This window comes from Zonotrichia leucophrys, chromosome 12 (genome assembly GCF_028769735.1).
Source record: "Zonotrichia leucophrys gambelii isolate GWCS_2022_RI chromosome 12, RI_Zleu_2.0, whole genome shotgun sequence".
Classification (NCBI taxonomy): Eukaryota; Metazoa; Chordata; class Aves; order Passeriformes; family Passerellidae; genus Zonotrichia; species Zonotrichia leucophrys.
Window position 1 is genome coordinate 14185294 of NC_088182.1, and position 20781 is coordinate 14206074.

The following is a 20781-nucleotide window of genomic DNA, read 5'->3' on the forward strand; positions in this document are numbered from 1 at the left end:
ACAGTGTCCTGCCAGCGCACCTTCTCATCAGCCAAGCTGTTGATGAGCTGTGGGATAAGATGCACATGTGAGAGCTGCTCTGAGGTCTAACCTTGTGTCCTGGACCTGCTGCTCCCTGGGTAATGCTGCAGGTGACCAGAGGTTGGGGTGACCCCTGACATATTCTGAATTCTATTTGGTTTAAGCACTCAATCCTGGGATTACTGGCCAGCTTTCAGAGGTCCTGGAAGACCTATTGTTAGCTGAGGAAGCTGTGCACAGGAGGACAGCAGCTTTTTACATCAGTGCCTGGCTAGCTTAGTTTTCCAGTCCTGTTTGAGCAGCTGAGATCAAGCCAGGTAGCTTCAGCCTAGGATTGTCATGACCTGCAGGCACAGGGATGTTTTCTCCACTGTGCTGCTTGATCTGGAATTCAGTTGCCTCATATAAGCAGGCAGAAGCTAGCTCTGTCCCTTACCACATCAGCACGGGCCAATCTCTCCACACACAGCTCACACTTCCTCTCCAACTCCTCCTTATTGGCTTTGCAGGCCTCGTACGTGGCTTGCAGGTTGGCAATGCCATCTTCAACCTCCTTCAGGCGTCCCTTGGCTTCGTCAAGGACCGCCTGGGTGGCACGCAGGTCCTCCTCTGCCTCCCGCAAGGCTTTCTGGGGACATGCACAAGGAAACAGTGGGAAGGTGGTCAGACTCTTCCCCCAAAAGCCAGAGATCTTGGTTTTCCATAAAAGCTCTTGCTGATTAGTGCTAGCTACTGATATCTCAATATCTCAGTTAATCCAATCCCTGGATGACGAAGGCATTGCAACCTGACCTGTAGAATGTAGTGATTGCCAGCAGCTCCTGCAGAAGGGAGCTGCCAGTACTGTGTTCCTGAACACCAAAGGCAGCTGGCTCACAGTTTCTTACCCGCTTGGGCTCCACGACCTTGGCCACAAAGTGGTACTTGTGCATGGCACGCACCCACTGGCAGATGGAGGTGCAGGCTTTGGACACCTTGGCAATGGCAGCTGGCTGGAACTCCTCATTGTCAATGTAGGGCTGGATGGCCTTGATCACACTGTCTGGAATGTTGTCCTGCAAGGAACGGTGGGAGAGAAGGAGACTCTCCTCAGTCGGATCTCTAGCATGCTCATCACTGATCTCCTAAGGGTTTCCCCCAGAGGCAGCAGCACCCCAGGACCTGACAGGATGGTCAAGGCATCAAACTGGAGCAAGAGGAATCAAATGACTGCATGTTGAGGTCTGGGAGACACAACTGTGGGATTGGGTAAATCCTTTCCCAACTCACATGTGGGCTTCCAGGCCAAATACCCTTGGTGCTGCTGAAGAGTGTTGCCCCCAAGGAGCTCAGTTTGTTACTTCTGTGAGAAGATGTCTGTGAGGCAATACATGATTCCAGTCACAGCTTCCTTCTGCCACTGCTTACCTTATCATAATCATACAGGCTGTTCAGGAACTGCACTGGGTCCTGGAGGAGGGCCCTGCCTGGCTCCCAGTAATCATCCACCTTGGTGCCTATCTTTTCTCCTGCCACCTTTTTGGGCTTTTTTCCATGCATAATGCAGACAGCTTCAATCACAATCTTCACACCAAGGGGAGGCCGCTGCAGGGCTCGTACCTGTAAAACCCAAATGGAAAACGGGGTTAACCTGATTCTCTGCGAGATGGGGGCTCATGCCTCCCTCAGCTGGGCCAGAGGACACTGGCACCAGAGGCAGAACACTTCAGGGATGCAATACACAGGCAGGAAGGACAGAGGCATTTGAAAGGAAAGCTGGTTATCAGAAAGGGCATGGAACAAACCAAACAGGCTGAAAAAGCCTGCTCTGCTACTCCAATAGCAGAGCAGCACACTCTAATAGGTGTGTCCCTATGGGCTGAATATTTATTGGCAAAGGAGATAAATCTGTATGGTCCTAGGGAGAAGGCTCTATGGAAATGGGACACAGGCAGGCTTTCTCCCTTGTTCTGTGGGCTCTCATTTTTCTTGTACCCCACCATAGCCATGAGCTGGTCTTCAGCACTTATGGAGGGACTGCTTGAGTCTCCCCTCAAGCAGGCACCTAGCAGTGCTGCTGCAGCAGCCTTGGGATGACTGTGGCTGTCAGGACCTCTGAGGATGACTTCTGCTTTTTCTCCTAGTGCTGACCATCCTTGCCATGTTCAGCTGGAGGTATTCCCAGGCCTTCCCACTGGACACTGTCAACAGAGCAGCAGACTTTATGGCAAAGCTGAGGCAGATCTACCCCCATGCAGATACTCTCTGTGAGAAGGACTTTGAGTGGCTCTTTGACTGCCCTGAGACAAAGCAGTTCCTCGAGTGGTTCTGCAGCACAGTGGGTGAGGAGAATGTGCTGAGCCCAGCTGAGGTGGAGGCCTATGAGGCCCAGCTGGCTGCAGGCAAACCCATCCTGGAAGGTGATGCCTTGGAGGAGGCCCTGCAGATGTTCTGCCAGGTCCTGCAGCTCCCGAGCTCCATAGTGGATGAGGGGCCCTCTCAAGAGGCCCTGCAGCAGGAGCTTCAGGAGCTGAAGCACTACCATGACCTCCAGCTCTGGAGGTACAGGAAGCTGATGGCTTGGACAAACAAGCTGAAGCAGGAGCAGAAGTATTTGGAGGAGGAGAAGAAAGTGGTGAAGCAGGAGTTGAGGGTGGCTCATATGGACTTGAAAGCAAAGATCTTCAAAACCAAAGCTGTCTTGAGCCAGGTCAGCAAGGCTGCAAAGCAGGTGTCACAGTGTCCCGTGAGCATGGGGATGGACCAGCTGCCAACACTGCTGTGCCAGATGGATCTTGCTCCTTACCTGGAGCAAGAACAACAGGCCACCGATGCATTTGAGAGCTTCATCCAGCAGGTCCTACCACAGTGTGTTCAGTCTCCAGATGTTTGGGAAGCAAGTGCACAGGGAGAGAGCACCCTGAAGGAAGCTCTGGAGTGGATGGACTCATACTGTGAAATACCAGAAGAAAGAAGAGGAGCTCCTTATCAAGAATGCCCAAAAACACTGTGTGGGGGAGAACCAGCAAGCTGGGGAAAATTGGTCCAAGGCTCAAAGTCAGAGCTCCTAGTGGATGGAGGGAATGAGAGAGACACGTCGAGCATGGAGAGTGAGGAGAGAGATGGCAGCCAGGATGTCACAGAGGTAAGTGACACCAAGAAAACATCAACATCAAAAACTCTTGGGACTGATGAAGATGAGCTGCTGGAGGACCAAGACAGCTTCTGGAAGGAACTGAGCCAAATAGAGACAGCTCATATCTGTGCCCGGAGGGAGGTTATAGTCACAGCAGCAAAAGTGGAAGGTGCCCGTGCTGCGCTGGAGTGGGCCCAGAGGACTCTGGAAGCTCTGGAGGATAACCAGGTAGGCCAGTGCCCCCATTCCTCCCCCATCCCCTGCGGCAGGGTCTGCCTGACCAGTGGAGCCCAGCTGACAGGCTGGAGGGGTGGCAGGGGCAGGCAGCGCCGTGTCACCAGGCTGTGTGTTTGTGTCCCCTGCCCAGCAGGCCGTGCAGGCCGAGCTGCAGAGCCAGGCTGCCGCGCTGCCCTGGCAGCTCCGCGCCCTGCGCTCCGACATCGCGCACATGCTGGCACAGCGGCTGCCCGCCCTGCTGCGGGCAGAGGCACGCCGCCTCCACCTGCCCATCCTGCACAGGCAGGTCAGCCTGCGAGTGGCCCGGCTCCAGGACACTGCCACGAGGCAGCAGGAGGCGGCTGCGTGGCTGTTGAGCCAGCAGAGCCGCCTGGAGCTGCTAGAGCTGCAGCTAAAACGGGAGAGAAAAGAGCTGGAGCACAAGGCTGCTTGGCTGGAGAAGACCAAAACTGTCATGAGGGAATCCCAGACCAGGCTGCTGAACGAGCAGATCTACTTCAGGGGTGCTGAGCCCTCCCAGAAGGCTCATCCACACAAATGGATAGACCCCAAAGACCTCACTGCTGTACGGTAAGGGCCTGGGAGGTCTGAGCTTGAAGAACAAACTGAGTGTGGGGACAGTGGCACAGGAATGGGCGAGACAGGCAGCAGACCCAAGCTACCAGACAGACTAGCAGTGCTCTTCTGCCAGTGCAGAGCCACTGTGACTCCATGGTGGTGTGAAATTCCCCAGATCTGCTTCTTTCTGGCTGGCTTGGACTGATGAAGCAAAGTATGGGCTTGGAGAATGGGATGAGTACAGAGAACAGAAGTTTTTTCTAGATTAGTAAGGTAGAGAGTGTAGAGGCAAGTTCTCAGCCATGGAGAAGGGGTAGTGGGCCACAAGAAACCACAGGCTGCTTAGAGCAAAACCTTCCTCTGACTAGGTGTCCTGCATTGACTGGGTCTTCTCAGTCTTCCCCACACAGTTTTGGAGCAGCCGGTGCTGGTGTCTGCCAAAAAGAAATCACACACTGGCTCTTGAGCCAGCCTGCTCCTTTATGGAGCTCTTCCCAGAGCTCCACAACATGGGATGCTCACCAGGAGAGGTTGTCTTCTCACTGCTGATACACATCAGCTTGCATCCCAGCCTTACAGTGCACAGCAACCTCAGAGCCCTGTTCTTGCCCAGTACTGGTGCTGCACTCACAGCTCTGGCTGGCTGTCCCCTCTCACAGGCTCTGGGACATGCTGATGGGAAAGGATGAGAAGAAGCAGCAGCCCTTCCGCAGCTATGCGGTCTTGGCAGCCAAATGCTCCCAGCTGGTTCAGGACAAGAGGGCACTGGAAGCCCAGCTGGAAGCTCCTCTGCCCCAGGTGTCTGCCCTGGAGTCCTCCATGGAAGCGCTCTACCACCAGCTGTACAGCAGCTCCAACCAGCTGCAGCTCTCCTCGCTGGTAAGGCAGCACTGCCCCTCCCCTGGGCCCTGCTGGGTGGCAGGGCCAGCACTGGGGACCCCCTGCCATCCTCCCTGGGTGCAGGGGGGACACCTGGCTGCCTCTCAGCCACAGAGGGAGGGGAGCTGGGCCTGATCCTTGCCTTGTCCCAGAAACATCCAGTGAGGCAGCGCATGGCTATGGGACAAAGGTGATTCTCACTGTGTCTCGCATGTGCTGCTCAGTTTTCAGATTGGGGTGCCTTAGCCAAGGTGTCCCAGTAAGCCACCTCTGCCCCTTAGACTGGGAGGGTGTGGAGGCCAGAGCTGGGTGGGTAGTTTGTTTCTGGGGGGCTGAGCTGTTCCACAGGTATTAGGAAAATCCCCTTATTTCTCCATATTCACATGAGTTTGGGCTCTGTCCCTCAGGAGATCTCTGAGCTGATGGAGCAGTTGATCATCGTGGAGGATGACCTCTACCAAAAGCTGGCAGACCTCCTGAGTGACTTGGGGGTGAAGCGCAGGTCTCTGGAGAGCCCCATGCTGCAGGCAGAGCGCAGCCTTTATGTGCATTTTTACTGCAATGGGGACAGGCTGAGGCAGGAGGTGGAGGAGCTGGAGAAGCAGGCATCAGCCTCCTCCAAGGGACCCCCGAGGGAGCTGCCCTATGGAAAGGAGTAGGTCTAAGGGATCCTTTCTCCCTGCCACAGTAGTGGTGTCCTCTTTTGGCTGGGATGGGTCCTTAATTATGGTCGGGGAGAGAACTCTTGTGGTCTCTGCTCTGGTGTCATGACCTGGCAGCTTTAAAAGAATTTTAAAAGATTTAAAAGAATTTAAAAGATTGAAAAGATTTAAAAGAAACTAGGAGCTTAATCCTTAAATACAGAGTTTCTGGGGGCTGGTTTAGATGACCTGTAAGAAAGCGATGCATCTTGTGGCATTGGAAGCTTTGGATAGACAAGACACTTCTTGTGCCAGCTCTACAAGAGGAGGGTGCTGGGGGCAAGTGGACCAACATTGTCTGTGTCCTTCCCCTTTCACTTTCTGAGTGAAGGGGTTTTGTGTGTTTTTGGGAGAATAAAAAGGTCTGTTACTCTCAACTGCAGAGCAATAAGCCTGTACCTGTGTGGTGAAATCTGTACTTATTGAGTGTGCTGTCTTGGCTGTGATGCTTGCAGGTTCAGAATCACCCTTCCTTCTCTCACTAGCCTATTTCAAGCCAGTATTCCCTGAATTCAGCCTGCTCCCTCTTCTCTGCCTGTGGTGGATTCCTTTTCAAAGAACCTGCAGGTTCAGGGTGCTGCCAGCTCTGTCCCTGTGTTGCAGTCAGTACTTGGGGTTGCTTGGTGGTACCTACCCTTGTGGACAGGCACGTGGGGTGAGCTCTCCTCCACAGCCTCTCCAGGACATGCTAGAAACACACAGGGGCCACTCGCTGCCTTTCTGCCCTTCTCTGCATCTGAAGGAGTGAAGGTGAGGAGCTGCATGGGCAGCTGCCCAGGGTGAGCCCAGGGGGATGGATGGATGGAGGAAAAGGCTGGGGATGTTGAAACCTATTGAAAGGGAATTGCTGCAAAGGAGATGCTGTCCTTGACCAGACCCAGCTCTGCCACCCTCTCCCTTGACACAGTTACCTCTGTAACATCATTTCTGTTGAGGTTCTTCAGGCTGGCAAGAGCAGCATCCAGGGCTGGGAGGGCTTCAGCCAAGTCCTTCTGAGCATCATCAGCAATGGCTTGGGCTTTCTGAGCTTTCTCATTGGCCTTTGCCTCCTCAGCCTGCACAGCAATTCTTGTCTTTTCAGCCACAGCTGTGTCCACCTGCAACAGAGACAGCCTCAGGAGCATGCTGGAGGCAGAGCTTGGCTTGGCACTGCTAGGAAAGGATCACAGCTGTCCTGGCAGCTTGTGTGTCTTCTTCCAGCAGACCTCAGGGACCTAACTGCTGCAGGGGATGCCCTTCCTGCACCATACTGGGAGAAAGTTTTTGTCAGCTTGTATAAACCATCCACAAGCTCCAGCTCTGGCTGTGCCTGAAGTGATGTTAGTCTTGCAGGAATTAGCTGCTCTGCCCATTTTCCTATTGGCACAAGTAGAGGATGCATAGGGTTGCAAATTTGTATGGAGATGGAGGAATAGGAAGAGATGCTTCGGGATTTGTTTTTAAAACTACCACTTCTGCATACCCCAAGGGTTAAAACACTACCAGGAGGCATAAAGGAATTGTGGAATACAGCCAAATCCTCATCTGCTGTGTGGAAGGAGGGAATTGAGGTGATTGCAGAGTCTTTCCACTCTGCATGCAGAGCTGTGTTATGTTAGTGTCCCTGTTCCCTGTCCCAGTGTGGCCACCCCACAGCAGGAGACAGGCAGGAGGAACACAAGGAGAGAAGGCAGTGAAAACAACACAGAACAGTTCCCTCTTCTGAAGTGGCATGAGTGGCTGTGTGATGGTCCTTGAGGTCTGAGGGACATGCTGCAGCTGGATCAGCTCCCTGGGGATGGATGTGGAGGAATGATCCTGTTCAACAATGAGTCTTGCTTAGAGCTGCTCAGGCCCCCTCAGGATTGTGTTAGTGTAGCTAGGCTGTGCTTGCAAGGGTCTAGGCTGACTGACCCTGGGTGGTGCTTTCAGACAGCACAGGAGCCATTGCTTCTGCAACAACTGGTGCTCACCAGCAGCAGAGCAGGACTCCAGCAGGAGGCAGTTTGTGCTGGCACTGCAGCTCTGCACAAATATCTGCCGTGCCAGTCTGCGGCGTTTTTACCTCCGAACAAGCAGGATTTTGCACAATCCCTGCCAGGCACCTCCACCTGTGTCCAGTCTGAGCAGTCAGTGCAGGGCTGCCTGCAGCAGCAGTACCTTTATCTGTTCGATGGTTGCCTCGGTGTCCTTGGCTGCCTGTGCCAGGAGAGGGCGGGAGGACTCCAGCTCCTCCTGCATCTTGGCTACATCCTCTGCTGTTCGCAGGAGCTGTGGGAGCAAAGCAGAGCTCAGAGCAGGGGCAGCAGCCATGGAAAGCCCTAGGAAAGCGCTGTGCTGCTCTGGAGGGTGCTCCCTGCCATATGTTGGGCTGTGCAAAGCACAGGTCTTGCCCTGGCTCCTGCTTAAGCAACAATCTGACACTGTGGTGTGCTTACAACCAGCAGTGCCTGATGCTGCCTGCACGTGTTAGGCATTACTTCATAAAGCTCGTGGCAATGAGGCAGCAGAACAATGTTTCTGTTAGAGGGCTTTCAATTACAAGGTTAATAAGGAACAACTGAGAGCTGAGCTACACAGAGGTCTGTGGTCCCCAAAGACTGGGGATCACTATTGTTTAGAGCTGTTACAGACTCAGACCTTCAGAAAGCCTGGCCCTGGCAGAAGGCATAGTTCCCCCTTGCCTTAGCCTGAGTTATTTCTTGTTACACAGGACATGTGTGGGACATCTTACTGCATCTCTGCAGTGGTAAATACACTGTTCAGAGGGTGTAAGAGGTGGCCCCAAAACCTTCCTGGGTATGAAGGACAAACCTTGTCTAGGCCACTTTGCATCCTGTTCTTGGCTGTCTTCAGTTCCTGTTGCTTCTTTCCAATGAGGGAACTGAAGATGCTGAGGAACTCCAGGTAGCTTTTGGGAGTGATATAATTGTGTCTGCCCAATTCTGCTAAGAACAACTGGCACTTCTTTGCCACACTCTGGTGGATTGCTACACATACTTGAATCTACAAGGAGAAAGGAAAGAAACAAGGAAAGGAAACAAGGAAAGAAACATTCAGTACTGAACATATGAAAGGCAAATCCACGTGATGCCCAGAGAGTGCAAAAGGGGCTTATGAAGAACCAAACCATACAGTCAGAGCAGAGCTCATGTGTGTGGGGCTTTAGTGCCACAGAGGGCTGACAAATGGCCAAGCCTGTTTCAAAACATACAAAAGCTATGCAGCTCTGCATTTGAATGATCCTGCCATGGAATATTTCTGCTGCAGGGTAGGACTATTCTGAAGGTAAGCCCTGCACCTGTTGCCTTGGTGCATGCAGAGACACAGCACACTGAACTCGTGGGAGCAGAGTACTCTCACATGTGGCACGTACCATCCCGGTGGTATCCTCATTGCCGCTGCCAAGGAGTGGGAGCTCATTCAGGAAGGAGGAGGCCACGCTCTGCAGGGCTTCAGCAGGCCACTCATTGAACCAGTCAATGGTGCAGCAGTTCACCAGGGAGGGGAACTGCCTCAAGCGTGCACGGAACACTTCTCCAATGGGGCTGAGGGCAAGGCGTGCAGAGAAGATGTGTTACAGCTGGCTCTGCATACAGGACAAAAGATCTTTCCTTCCATAGAACCACCCTGATACTTTGTGGAGCAAGAGGGACAGGAATACACCCAGGGAAGGAGGGAAAAGGGGAATGACAGTTCAGGCAGTGAGCTGTGTGCCCAAAGGTGCATGCCTGAGCTCATTCCTTGGCTCGGGATATTCTGGAAGTATTACGATGGTAGTAGGGTGATGTTTTATGGGTGCCTCTCTAGGGACAAACCTAAGGGATAAAAAAATAAATGTGTTCTGAAGTTTATTTCAAGCAGGTGCGTGCAAAGATCACATCACCAAACCATAACCATGGCCCTGATTTTTCTACTTGTTCTTGCACTGAGAATGCCCTGTACCTTCTGGTATCCCTCTGGCAGGGGAGCAAGCTGGTTATGGACTATGCATTGGATTAATGAGTAAACATGGTGCAACTGAGCCCCAAATTCAAGGGTGCAGAGAGGAGGAGGCACCTCGTGTTTCACCTGAATCACACATAATCATATTCTTGAAAAATTCAAATTTCATCTTGGACCAGCAAAGTGTAAAAAAAAATAAAATAAATTCCAGTCCTAGGGGAAGGTGTTATGCAAACCATATTCCTATTCTTCCTCCTTCTCCAAAGGCTGGGGCTTGGAAATAAAGATCCCATTACACAGTGATGAACGGCAAAGGATAAAGAGGGAATAATTAGCATTCAAAGCATGGAGGTGTAGGCTGAAGTGTACCTCATGCACAGGACCAGGTGGATATTGCTGCGGACCCGTGCTACGTATGCAGCCATCAAATTGGCTTTGGTGGGCTGCTGGCCCAGGTCTCGAACAATGGGCTTCATAGCTGTCATGATCTGATCTTCTTCCTCAGGACTATAAATGTTGGGAATGTCACCAGAATTGAGCAAGTTGTTGATATCTTCCAGGAAGGATTCACTTTTAATCTAAGTGGATGGTAAAAGAAAAAAAAAAAAAGGCAGTTTCTTAAGTCAGAAGACACTCATGTCTCACATGCCATGGAGATAATTTCTGCATAAATACAGCTCTCAGCCTCAGTTATAAGAAACAATTTTGGTGATGACTTGGCTTCAGAAAGGCACACTCTGATTCTTGTCCAGCACTTCCAATTAAACAGCCATATTTCAGCCATTTCAGGGGTGGGAGGCTATGTTTGAGAAAAACCATCCTTCTGCCCATTCCCTGTCCCCTTACAGACAAATTGAGCTCAGGCTCTTTTTCCCTGCCTCTGCAGCCAGACCCCAGACACCTTGCTTGCTCCAGGTCTTCATTCCTCCAGCACAGAACACTTCATTATTAGAATAAAGCTTATCAATGTGGGAGACAGAGTAATTGTAGGGATGTGTCACAGGCTGTGGGACGATCTCCCTCCAGTGCTACATTCACCTCTCCACCTTTGCTACATCAGAAATACACAGCATCCATCTCCTTGACTAAATGCATCCTCCTGGGCCCCTTTGCTCCCACATATGCTTCTCACTGCAGGGAAAAGGCTGCAAGAACAAGTAGCATTTGACTGATGCTCATCTCACTGCTTAGGGCTCTGCCACAAGGGAATGGTTCCTATGATAATGAAGGCAGTAAAAAAGCCTATGGGGAACATAACTGTGATTCCAGAAGTGGAAATTGGCCTACTCATTAGCAAGTTACAGTTTATAGCCAGCATTTTCCTGTGGAACCAGCAGGCGTAAGGTTCTAAATCTACTCTCTTTTTGAAAAGGGAAAGAATCATTTAACTTAGGACTTCTAACATCAGTGGCCAGTAGTGCTTAGTTTCAGACAGCTGAAATCTATGTGCCTACTAAACCATTGGATGGAGCTGAAGGAAGCTTCCTTGAGTAAGAGAAGACTCCACCCCCTCACACACAGCTCTACAGACCCTCTAGCAATAAATGCACCACCTCTAGTTTCCCTGGGGCTACTTTATAAGCTGACGAATATGGGCTACTGAAGAAATACAAGTTGTGTCCGTTTTTTTCAAGCTCCTTAATACCACGTAGGGGAATTTATTGAGCTTAGAGATGCGTGTTCTGATTCATTTTGAGATGGAATCCACCATGCTAATAGTCCTGTACCTGTGTGTCTACAAAGAGGAAGGTCTTAGGTAGACTTTCAAGGCCTGCCTTCATCAAAATCTTCCTCACATCATCTCGCCATTCGGTCATGCCATAATTTTTGGACAGTTCAATTTGGAAACATTCATTTTCTGCCCTAATGGAAAGAGAAGCCTGTGGAGTTACATCAAATTAAAACATTCTCTTCTGACAATTCCCAGTATGTCTTGTGGACTCAGGGTGAAAGGACTCAAGCAAGTTGTTCTCCTACAGTGAGTCCTGAGCACACGCTTGTCCTTGTGCACCAAGGACAGCCACCAACCCAGGAGCATGTTTTACACAAGGCAGAGAAACCCAGAGATACTGGGTTTCTGAGCTAGCCAGAAACCCAGTGCAGATGTGCACATTAACTGAGTCCTAGCTCTTGACTAGTTTGAGGAGTCAGCAGCCAGAAAAACATGTAATTGGCAGTGGGAAGGGCAGAAAAAGAGATTCTCTGAAGGGAACCCCAATGGAGCTGCTCCCCATTCCATGCATAGGTGGGAGTGCAGTACTTACATGTGAGATGCCAGTCTGGTGAGAGACTGTCTCCCACTCCCCCCAACCCCCAGGAGAAGGGCATTCCCCGGAGCCTGCCGCAGGATCCGGCTGATGCGGCAGACGTGCTGAATGGCATCCATGAACAGCACCAGCTTCAGCTCTGGGTTGTGGCTCTGATTGTACTCCTCCAGGTAGTCCTCAATCACCACCTTCAGCTGTAGGCAGAAACACTCAGTTGTGGTTATCAGATAAAAGCAATTGTGCGTGTTTGTGGGGGCTCCTAAGGAACTGCCATTGGAAGTGCTGAATTTAGTTGGTAGTGGCAGCAGCAGCTGCTCAATGGTGACCTTAAACTAACTCAGGCAAGTGACTACAGTGTGCTGTTCCCAACTGTGCTGTTTGCCTCGAGAAACAGCAGGGTGTAGTTCAAAATAAAAGAGCTTATGGCTGCCTGATCCATACTGCTCCAGGGCCTCCCTCTGGGTTAGTTTCCTTGCTCTATAGCTGACCACTGCCTGCTGCTGAATCCTGTGGTTAGGATTCTGGCTGGAAAGTACAGGTGCTGGGGAAGAAAACAACACAGGCTGTAGATGAGTAGAGGAGCACACTCCTCTCCCAGTCCAGCCATCACATGGAATAGCTGCAGGAGCAGTTTCTCTTGTCCTTCCCAGGGTTCCCCTCAACAGCACCCTCAGGCCAGAGAAGGAGATGAAGCATGAAGACATCTGGGATTGGATCCTACCCCCTCAGCAATCTCACTGTGAAGCTGGGAAAGTAACACCAGCTGGAATTTATACAGTGCTGAGATCCCTGCCTAGATGCCAAAGTCCCGTGTGCATCAGTGGGGATTGTGCAGCTGCCTCTATGTCTGGCTGTCCCAGCTGTGCTCACCTCAGTGGGGGACAGACCTACCTACTTTGCAAAAGGGGTTGGAAAGCTCAGTTAATTACCAGCCCTTGTCACACAGCTATCACAAGAGGAGACACAACAGAATAATCATCTGTTTCTGATAATGAGTGCAAAACGCACCACTCATTGCCTTTGCTTAATTACCACTATCCAAGTACTCCCAGTATCTTCTCCAACAGGGAATCTGGCAGTAACATTAATTACTTGTAAAGGTCAATTGTGAAGTCTTTAATGGTGAAAGTAGTATTGTTTGGGGGTAATGTGCCATTTCTTTCCAGCAAATTTCACTTTTCAGTCCCAAATGTGACTCATTTGGGAAATTTGGCATAGCAGGCTGCCTCCAGGATTGCAGTGCAGAGACAGCTTGTTCCACCTCAACTGCCCATCACAACTAATACAGCCACTATTCATATATGTGGTAGGATTCCACAGGAGACCCCTAGGATGGTTTGTAGTTTCAGACACCTCTAATTAAAGCACCACTACTGTTACTATTACTGTTTTCCTTTGTTTGTAGAAGACTGGGAAGATGTGAATGTAGTTCCCAACGTGATTCCCAGGGTCCTTACCTTATCCTGGCTCTCGATTGCTTGGTACAGTTTGACATTGGAACCTGGCTCCATGAAGTCTCCAAACAGAACTGGCTGGGTGGGAATGACCTCCTCAAAAGTGGTGCCAAAGTCCACCATCTTCTCTGTCATTAGGTTGTCAAACCAGCTCCGGTCCTCGTCGCTGACCAAGCGGTCACGGAAGACCCGGCAGCTCTCATGGTACCACAGTCTCAGCAGGTGCTCTTTGTTCTGGTAGGAAATCCCAGCAAAACAGCCCCCATGAGAGAAGCAGAGAAGTGTTATGAGCATTGCTGTCAGCAAAGCTGGTTCCTGCCCAGCATGTGGCCAGCTCCACTCCCATTACAAGGCAACTGGAGCGGAGAAAGAACTGGGCGGAGGAAGCCGCTTTCCCTCTCAAAAACAACTCTTGTCAAAACAGCTGCTTTGCAGAGAGCTCATTACAGCATCAGTTTATCTCCCTCTATTTGTCCATATGTCGGGCTTTCTTTGAGAGATTTAAATTTTATGTTCTTTGTTCTTATCTTTCACCAGTTTGATTTAATTTGTAGTTTTATAGTATGTGTTTTGGAAGATGCTTTTATTTAGCCACAGTAACCCCCTTGCAACATTATAGGCTGGGGATGGTATGGCTGGACAGTGCCCAGCAGAAAAGGACATGGGGGTACTGGTCAACAGCTGACTGACCATGAGCCAGCAGAGTGCCCTGGTGGTCAAGAAGGCCAATGGCCCCTGGCCTGGATCAGGAATGGTGTGGCCAGCAGGAGCAGGGAGGTCATTCTGCCCCTGTGCTCGGCACTGCTGATGCCAAGCCTTGAATGCTGTGTCCAGCTCTGGCCCCTCAGATTGGGACGTTGAGACACTTGAGCTCATCCAGAGGAGGCAATGAGGCTGGAGAGGGGCTGGGAACACAAACCCTGTGAGGAACCACTGAGGGAGCTGGGGGTGCTCAGCCTCCAGAAAAGGAGACTCAGGGGTGACCTCACCACTCTCTACAACTCCCTGAAAGGTGGCTGTGCTCAGGTGGGGTTGGGCTCTTTCTCCAGGCAGCACTGACAAAACCAGAGGACACAGTCTTAAGCTGTGCCAAGAGAAATATAGGTTGGATATTAGGAAAAAGTTTTTTACAGAAGGAGTGATAAAGTGCTGGAATGGTTTGCCCAGGGAGGTGGTGGAGTCCAAATCCCTGGATGTGTTTAAAAAAACATTGGATGTGGCACTGAGTGCCATGATTTAATTGAGGTGTTGGGGCATGGGTTGGACTTGATGATCTTAAAGGTCTCTTCCAACCCTGTGATTCTGTGGTTTCTGGTCTTGCCCTGGGTGGCAGGGCTGTGCTGATGGGAAGACTCACCTCAACCTTGCCAGGCTCAGCCATGAGCATGCCCTGGAACACCTTAGAGAGGTCTCTCAGGTTGAAGGTGTAATGTGACTTTGCTGGTGTGGGCAGCAGCTGGGATGTGATGGTCGTATACACGGAGATCGTGGCATCGACTAAGGGCTCGTTCAAGTCCTTCACTGCATCTGCTCCCGCTGCAGAGACAGAAATAGTCAGAGAGGATGTCAAGATGGTAACTCTGGGCTGAGAAGGTCTTTGTGGTGCAGGAAGGTGGCACTAAGGGGCAGAAGTGCTGGCTAGCACTTGGGCAGGAACACACTTTTTTCTGCTTTTTTCTCAGAGACAGTGAGGGACCTGTCCAAGCACCTGCTCACTGCAGTGCACAGCTGCTAATGGGTTTATCAACTAATGTGAACCAGATTTGGGGGTGGAATAATGCTTTACAGCCATTCTGTGGTGTGAAGACTTCATGCCCCCCAGGAACACAGGAGGCACTGCCAGACAGGTAATTGATGCCTACCTGAAATATTCCAGACAGGTTTTCCTTCTCCTTCCTTGCACTCCTGCAGTGAAATCTCAGCTACTTTTAAGCTAGAAGGTGTGAGTGTCCTCTTAGCTACACCCCCTACAATTCATTATGCTCAGCAAATGCAAAGCCACTGAGGAATAATTTCTTATGCAATAGTCTGGCAAGATTTAAACACAGCTGCCAGTTTTAGAGCATAATTATTTTTTTCTCCCAATGAAGTTTTTTACAAACACTCCTGGAGAAGTAGAACCCTGTGACACCCCAGCATTTTGCACTTTTTTGCATGTTTTCAAAAATCCTTTAATTTCTTTCTAAATCACAGCTAGGTGTTTCAGTGTGCCCCTGAGATCACAGTCAGGTACTGGTGCTTCTGCATATTGCAAGCACTCAGAGAGCTCTGCTTTGCTTCTCCTATAGCTGACTATTCTCACTCCTTTCTACTGGCAGATTTGCAGATGAGGGCATATTTGCAAAGATGATCCTCAATTCCCACCCTGTCAAGTATAAGAGGACTCATTTCACTCCAAATGAACCCTTTTTTCATGGTGGCTGTAGCACCATGCTCAGATCCACCCTGCTCAGCTGTCCACAGGCTGCAGCAGATGGAGAGTAACAGAAGGCTCTGCTTCCACAGAAGGCTGTTGTCTGGACAAGTGTCTGTCTGCTGAATGCACAGGTAAGCTGTGCCATGCTGTGCTCACCAGCTCGTTCTGTTTACAGTCCCTCTCCTCTTTCTGCTCTTACTTACGCACTGGATTTCTGTAACTTTTTTCTCCTAGGAGTCCATCTAAAAAAAAAGACAAAAAAATTAGTTCCAGCTTTACCTGCTGAGGTTAAGAATATTACTGCATCACCCATCACAAACAAAATCCTCTTTGAAAGGCCCAGGCTATAGGATAACATATTGAAACTGTGAAAGGCAAAGCTGAAGTTTGCTGATTTGCACCAGCAGAGTTTGGCCCTGAGACTAAATAGGGTATGAACTTTATGTTTGCTAAGCCTCATAAAACACTTTCCCTAAAGCATCTTTGAGTGACTACTGCAAGTTCCAGCTTTCAACACTTTGATCAGATCATCAATATTAATTGCTCCCCTTCCAAACTCCATTGCCATCAAGGTGACTTTCAACATGAGGAGAAGGTGGCAGTTTTCTGCAGGACTTACCCATCCAGCTGCCAAGAATGGTGGAGAAGATCTTCCTCTTGCTGCCTTCATCCATCTCAGTGAAGGAGAGGTAGTTGAAATGGCGAGTGAGGCGTGGAGTGACAGGATTCCTCCCCCCTCCAGGAGGTCCCATGGCACAGACGAAATTAATATCTACCAGCTTCTTAAAAGTACCTTTGAGAGTGCAAAATCAGGAATGATTTTGTTGTAGCTAAAATCCCTCACCACAGATCTCCAGGGCAGGTACACCTATCTAACAGGCCAGCTCTTGCCAAGAGCTTTGGCCAGGGATGTGGCTCGTACCGATCTGTTTGCGGTCGTACCAGCCGTGGTGGTCCATCCACTGCCGCAGCAGCTCAATGGGAGGCTGGGCTCCAAACTGCTCCAGCATGGGCATGTTCAAATCATCAATAAAAAATATGAAATACCGACCAACTGGAGGCCCATACACTCCCTTCCGCCTGCAAGGACAGAACCCGTGTCAGGACACAGGAAAGGTACTTCTAACTCAATTCAAATGCATGATTTTTTTTCTCTGGATGCTTTCTGAGTCAACAGTTTTAGCTATTTTTTACACTTGATACACTCCTTTGTAAGGGCCTTTGCACCGAAAAGATCTGGAGCAATGTTCGAAGCACTGGCTTCTCTCCAAGAGAAATTTTGTCTACTTATGCTCAATGCCAAGGAGTAAATGAGTGCAAATAAAAGCAAAGCTTGAGCCCATGAATCTGTTGGAAACTTCAAAGCATTGGCTGACCAGGGAGGTGAAATGGAAGCTGTTTACTGTGGGGAGTGGGATTGCGGGTGGGCAGCCGCATTTTCTCCCTTCATCACTTTCTGTAACGATCCCACACCAGGGTTTGCAAACACCTGTGCTGTGAAATGTAGTATTTCTGGAATAACTAGAATTGGAGCAACTTTTACCGACCCTCACTAATCCTTCTCACTTCCTTGCCATTATAACAAACTATTATTGGTGCTCACAATCCCAGCTCAGATGTGCTGTGTGTCCTGCATGTTATCCACAGCTATCTGTGCTCAGGGCCCCTTCAGGTCTTGGGGTGAAACTAAATAGTCAAGGTGATAGAAACACTGAGCTCAGGGATACTGCCTTTGCACACAGAGAAAGGAATCTTGCCTCTTATCCAGTTTGCTGTCGATGAGATCCTGGGTTTGGTTAGAAGAGGTGCGTGCTGAAAACATCAGGAAGTGGGCGATGTATTTGTTAGGCAAGTTCTTCAAGAGCTTGTCAGCAATTGTGAGAGTCTTCCCTGTGCCAGTGGGACCAATGCAAAGAACCTAGAAGCACAATCAGCAATGCAGCATGATCACAGGCAAGCAGGCTGTGTTTCCCAGAACTCTGACACTGGCTGGAGGAAATGCAGCCAGAAAAGAGGTTACTGCTCTTTTAGGCATTTGAAGGTTGGGAGAGTGTGTCTTGGACTTGCTTCTTCAGTAAGGTCAGCTGCCCAACACCAAAATCTCTTGGTGTGGATGGAATCCAACCAGAGAAGTACAAAATGGAACTGTAGGAAACAAGTAAAGAGGGATGGTCATGGGCTACCTAGCAATTGCTGCATTTTGGTTGAACAACTGTGTGTTGATATCCCTTTGGGGTGCTGACATGGTGCCTTGGGGACTGAATGGATAACTCTTAGTGCTTAAGCACAGATTTGGTGCAGAGAAATACAAATCCAAGGAAGTGGGATATAATCTCAAAGTATTAGGCAGCTGTTAAGTTCTGACTGCACTGGGAGAAGAAGAGGTTGAATCAAAAATTCAAAAACAAGGCTGGGCACGTACTGGCTTATAGTTGGTGAGCAGCAGCTCCAGCAGATAGGCCATTCGGACTGTGTTCATCGTGGGCACAATAATGTCACAGAAGTTGGTGTCTGGAACCATGGTGAACGTTGCTGTAGCATCCAGCCACACCTCCCAGTGCACCTGCAAGATTGGAGTCTGCTTAGATGGGGCATCTATCCCTTCTACGAAAAGGAAAACTATTTCTGCTCTTTTCCCTGTCACTGCTCCTTGTGTAATAGCTCAGATTCTGAAGAGAAATTCAGGTTTCCAGCCCCTCTGTTGAGCCTTGCCACCCTTACCTTTCTGTATGGAAATGCTGGGAGTGTTTGACTCGTTACTTTTGGGAGGGACAGAGCCCAAGACTTAGAGATCATTGCCCCAGCAGCAACACATCTGCCCTCCCTTCTGAGAATTGGGATCAAAGCTGGATGGAGCACTTGTGACATCTGCAAGAATAGGAATTCTGCCCATGGCAAAGGGCCAAAGGGGCTTATCTGGGCTCCTGTCTTCCTGTTCCGTGCCATCACCCATGTCACACTCAGAGGCACATGAGGTTTTCTACTTGTATAAGATATGGATCTCTTGTGCTAGGCTGAAGCTGCAGATAAGCCTCCCAGAGGCCACTATACAAATGACATAGAGCTTCTGCCAGGGCAGTGCTGGAGAATACAGGAGAAATCTGCATTCCTGACCACCCCATGTGGCCTTCCCAAAGAGACCACACTGGTACCTTCTGTGAAGCACCTGACAGTCATGTAGGGTTCTTTGTTTCATTTCAGGAAGGGGAAGCATTTTCCTTGCTTCCTAAATTCCTTTTAGTCCAGAGTCTGATGACTGTCAGTCAAGATGACCCTGACATGCCCTACACTGCTGTCTCTCGTGAAAAAGATGGAATATTTATCTGCCTTGCTGCTATTCCAGACTCTGCTGCACAGCTCTTCTGCTACTGTTCACTGCTTTCTAACACAGACAGCTCTATCCATATGAGCTCCTCCCTGTCCTCCTGCAGCCACACCTGTGCCACCCCTCCTTTTTCTGAGCACTGACAGAGACACACAGGTCTCAACTGACCAGCTCTCAGCTCAGCTTTGAAAGATCTGGTTCATAGCTCTGAAGGCAAGAAATTGCCTTCTTGATTCAATGAATTTTGATTTAAACATTCCTGTTTGCTTCTTATAGGCCTTTCTTCTTTGCCCTTAATGAGAAAATCCTACCAAATCCTGTAGGACTGTGTCGCTTCCTGGTCCCTTCTCCTAAATTACTCAGCTTGGAATTAAAAGTTAAATATTTTACCTCTTTATGGACATCCTCATCATCTTCTTCAGTACTGCTAAGCCCAGCATCATCCAGTTTGTAGTCATAAACCAGTCCTCCTTCTGGGAAGAGTAAGCGGATCTGTGAGAATAAAGCTGTGATGAACCTGGCTGCCACTCAGCTGAATTCACAGGAGGATTTGCACGACTTCAAGGAACACTTTACTAATGGGATGCTACCCAGGCCAGGGGGCTCAGGGCTCTCCCAGAACTTCCAGCTCCAGGGGTCCCAGTGAGAGAGTAGCATACCAGATGCCCACAGGAAGTCCATCCAAAGCCTCCAGGAGTAGCCCCACATTTCTCTTCACAGAGAAAAGCAAGGCACAATTCTTCCCAAGAATATTTCTGGGATTCACATTCTCTGAACCTCAGAGAAAGAAAACACAACTCTTATCATGTGCTGTGCCTGTGTTTGTGCAAAAGTAGAATGCAATATAAAGATTGTTTATCCAAAGTGATGGTGTTTTGTTTTCTTGGACTATCAGGGCCAGGAGTGTGTGTGTGTCGGGACTGTCGGGTGACAGTCCCAAGATTCTGTGAAGTGTGAGAGTTGTGTGCAGGGTGGAGTGCTTGGCAGATTCAGTTTTAGATGTATAGAACAATATAGTATAATAAAATAATCAATTAGCCTTCTGATATCAATGGAGTCCTCCTCATCATTCCTCCATTGTCAGGGCCCTCTCAGCATTGCAATATCCAGGCACTCAGCTCTGATCCCCGTTCCTCGCTACTAATTTCTCTACAATGAGAGAAGATCTGCTTTTTCTTTACTCACCCTTTCCTTTGACATCTTCTTCCTGAGCCATGAGCTAAAGGCCTCACGACCTTGGGAATCTCCAGTAGCTCCCACACTCCAGACCAAGGCAAATATAAACCAAGGCTCAATCAGCTCACCCATACGAGCCATCTTCTCCCGGGGAATTGTCTTAAGTCCCTTAGAACCAGAGACAAGTAGAAGAAAAATTCTCAGGTATAATTATGGCACACAAACCCCAGACTCTTCTTAATTTGCTCAAAATTCTATTCAGTTTCTAGTTTTTCCTAGCCAGTTTTTCAGAGGTCTTGTTAATATATTATATGGATTAAAATTTGTTGTTTCATTGGTGTACTTGAGAGACTCCCTTTGCTGAACTAACGTCACTCAACAGGAGATGGGAAAAGAATTTAGTCTTAGGTTTTTAATTTGAAAATTGTCCAGCCTTCTTCAATACTAATTCTCAAAGGACCTGCAATCTGAAGTGCATCACTGCTCAGCTCTGATCTCTGCTTTCCCCTCATTCTCCAATTCCCTCTATATAAATAAAAGTGAACCTCTACCCTCCAGCTTGGTAGGCACAGAGCTTATCTTTTGTTCCTTCAGTGGGCAGAGCATAATCCTTCCAGGTTTACCTGTGATTTGCTGGATGCTGTATTACCTTCTGCCACATAGATGAGCTACAGCATGACCTTTCTGCATCAACATCTTGTTCTCTGG

General features: G+C 49.5%; 2 protein-coding genes across 7 annotated transcripts in view; one reads left to right on the top strand and one right to left on the bottom strand.

The window, feature by feature from the left end:
- The window catches only part of LOC135453410 (HAUS augmin-like complex subunit 3), a 7372-nt gene extending 1466 nt beyond the window's left edge, over positions 1-5906 (top strand). For 4 of the 6 annotated variants that reach the window (XM_064724437.1, XM_064724436.1, XM_064724438.1 and 1 more), the window contains 4 exons: positions 2145-3364; positions 3504-3943; positions 4591-4810; positions 5218-5905. In XM_064724437.1, coding sequence (XP_064580507.1) covers positions 2162-3364; positions 3504-3943; positions 4591-4810; positions 5218-5469 — 2115 coding nt within the window. In that variant the 5' untranslated portion in view covers positions 2145-2161 and the 3' untranslated portion in view covers positions 5470-5905. Of the gene's footprint in view, positions 1-2144; positions 3365-3503; positions 3944-4590; positions 4811-5217 lie in introns of all 6 variants that reach the window. The other 2 variants (XM_064724439.1, XM_064724441.1) reach the window with 2 other exon arrangements.
- DNAH1 (dynein axonemal heavy chain 1) overlaps positions 1-20781 on the bottom strand; it is a 67770-nt gene that overhangs the window by 10036 nt on the left and 36953 nt on the right. The window contains exons 39-58 of the mRNA XM_064724446.1: positions 20083-20241; positions 19288-19389; positions 17995-18135; positions 17330-17490; positions 16495-16652; positions 16192-16365; positions 15776-15814; positions 14514-14692; positions 13160-13390; positions 11700-11896; positions 11163-11298; positions 9805-10013; positions 8867-9038; positions 8305-8496; positions 7651-7761; positions 6423-6608; positions 1429-1620; positions 909-1076; positions 458-649; positions 1-47 (exon numbers count right to left, since the gene is read on the bottom strand). The exon at positions 1-47 is cut by the window's left edge and continues 85 nt beyond it. Coding sequence (XP_064580516.1) covers positions 1-47; positions 458-649; positions 909-1076; positions 1429-1620; positions 6423-6608; positions 7651-7761; positions 8305-8496; positions 8867-9038; positions 9805-10013; positions 11163-11298; positions 11700-11896; positions 13160-13390; positions 14514-14692; positions 15776-15814; positions 16192-16365; positions 16495-16652; positions 17330-17490; positions 17995-18135; positions 19288-19389; positions 20083-20241 — 3146 coding nt within the window. The remainder of the gene's footprint in view (positions 48-457; positions 650-908; positions 1077-1428; positions 1621-6422; positions 6609-7650; positions 7762-8304; positions 8497-8866; positions 9039-9804; positions 10014-11162; positions 11299-11699; positions 11897-13159; positions 13391-14513; positions 14693-15775; positions 15815-16191; positions 16366-16494; positions 16653-17329; positions 17491-17994; positions 18136-19287; positions 19390-20082; positions 20242-20781) is intronic.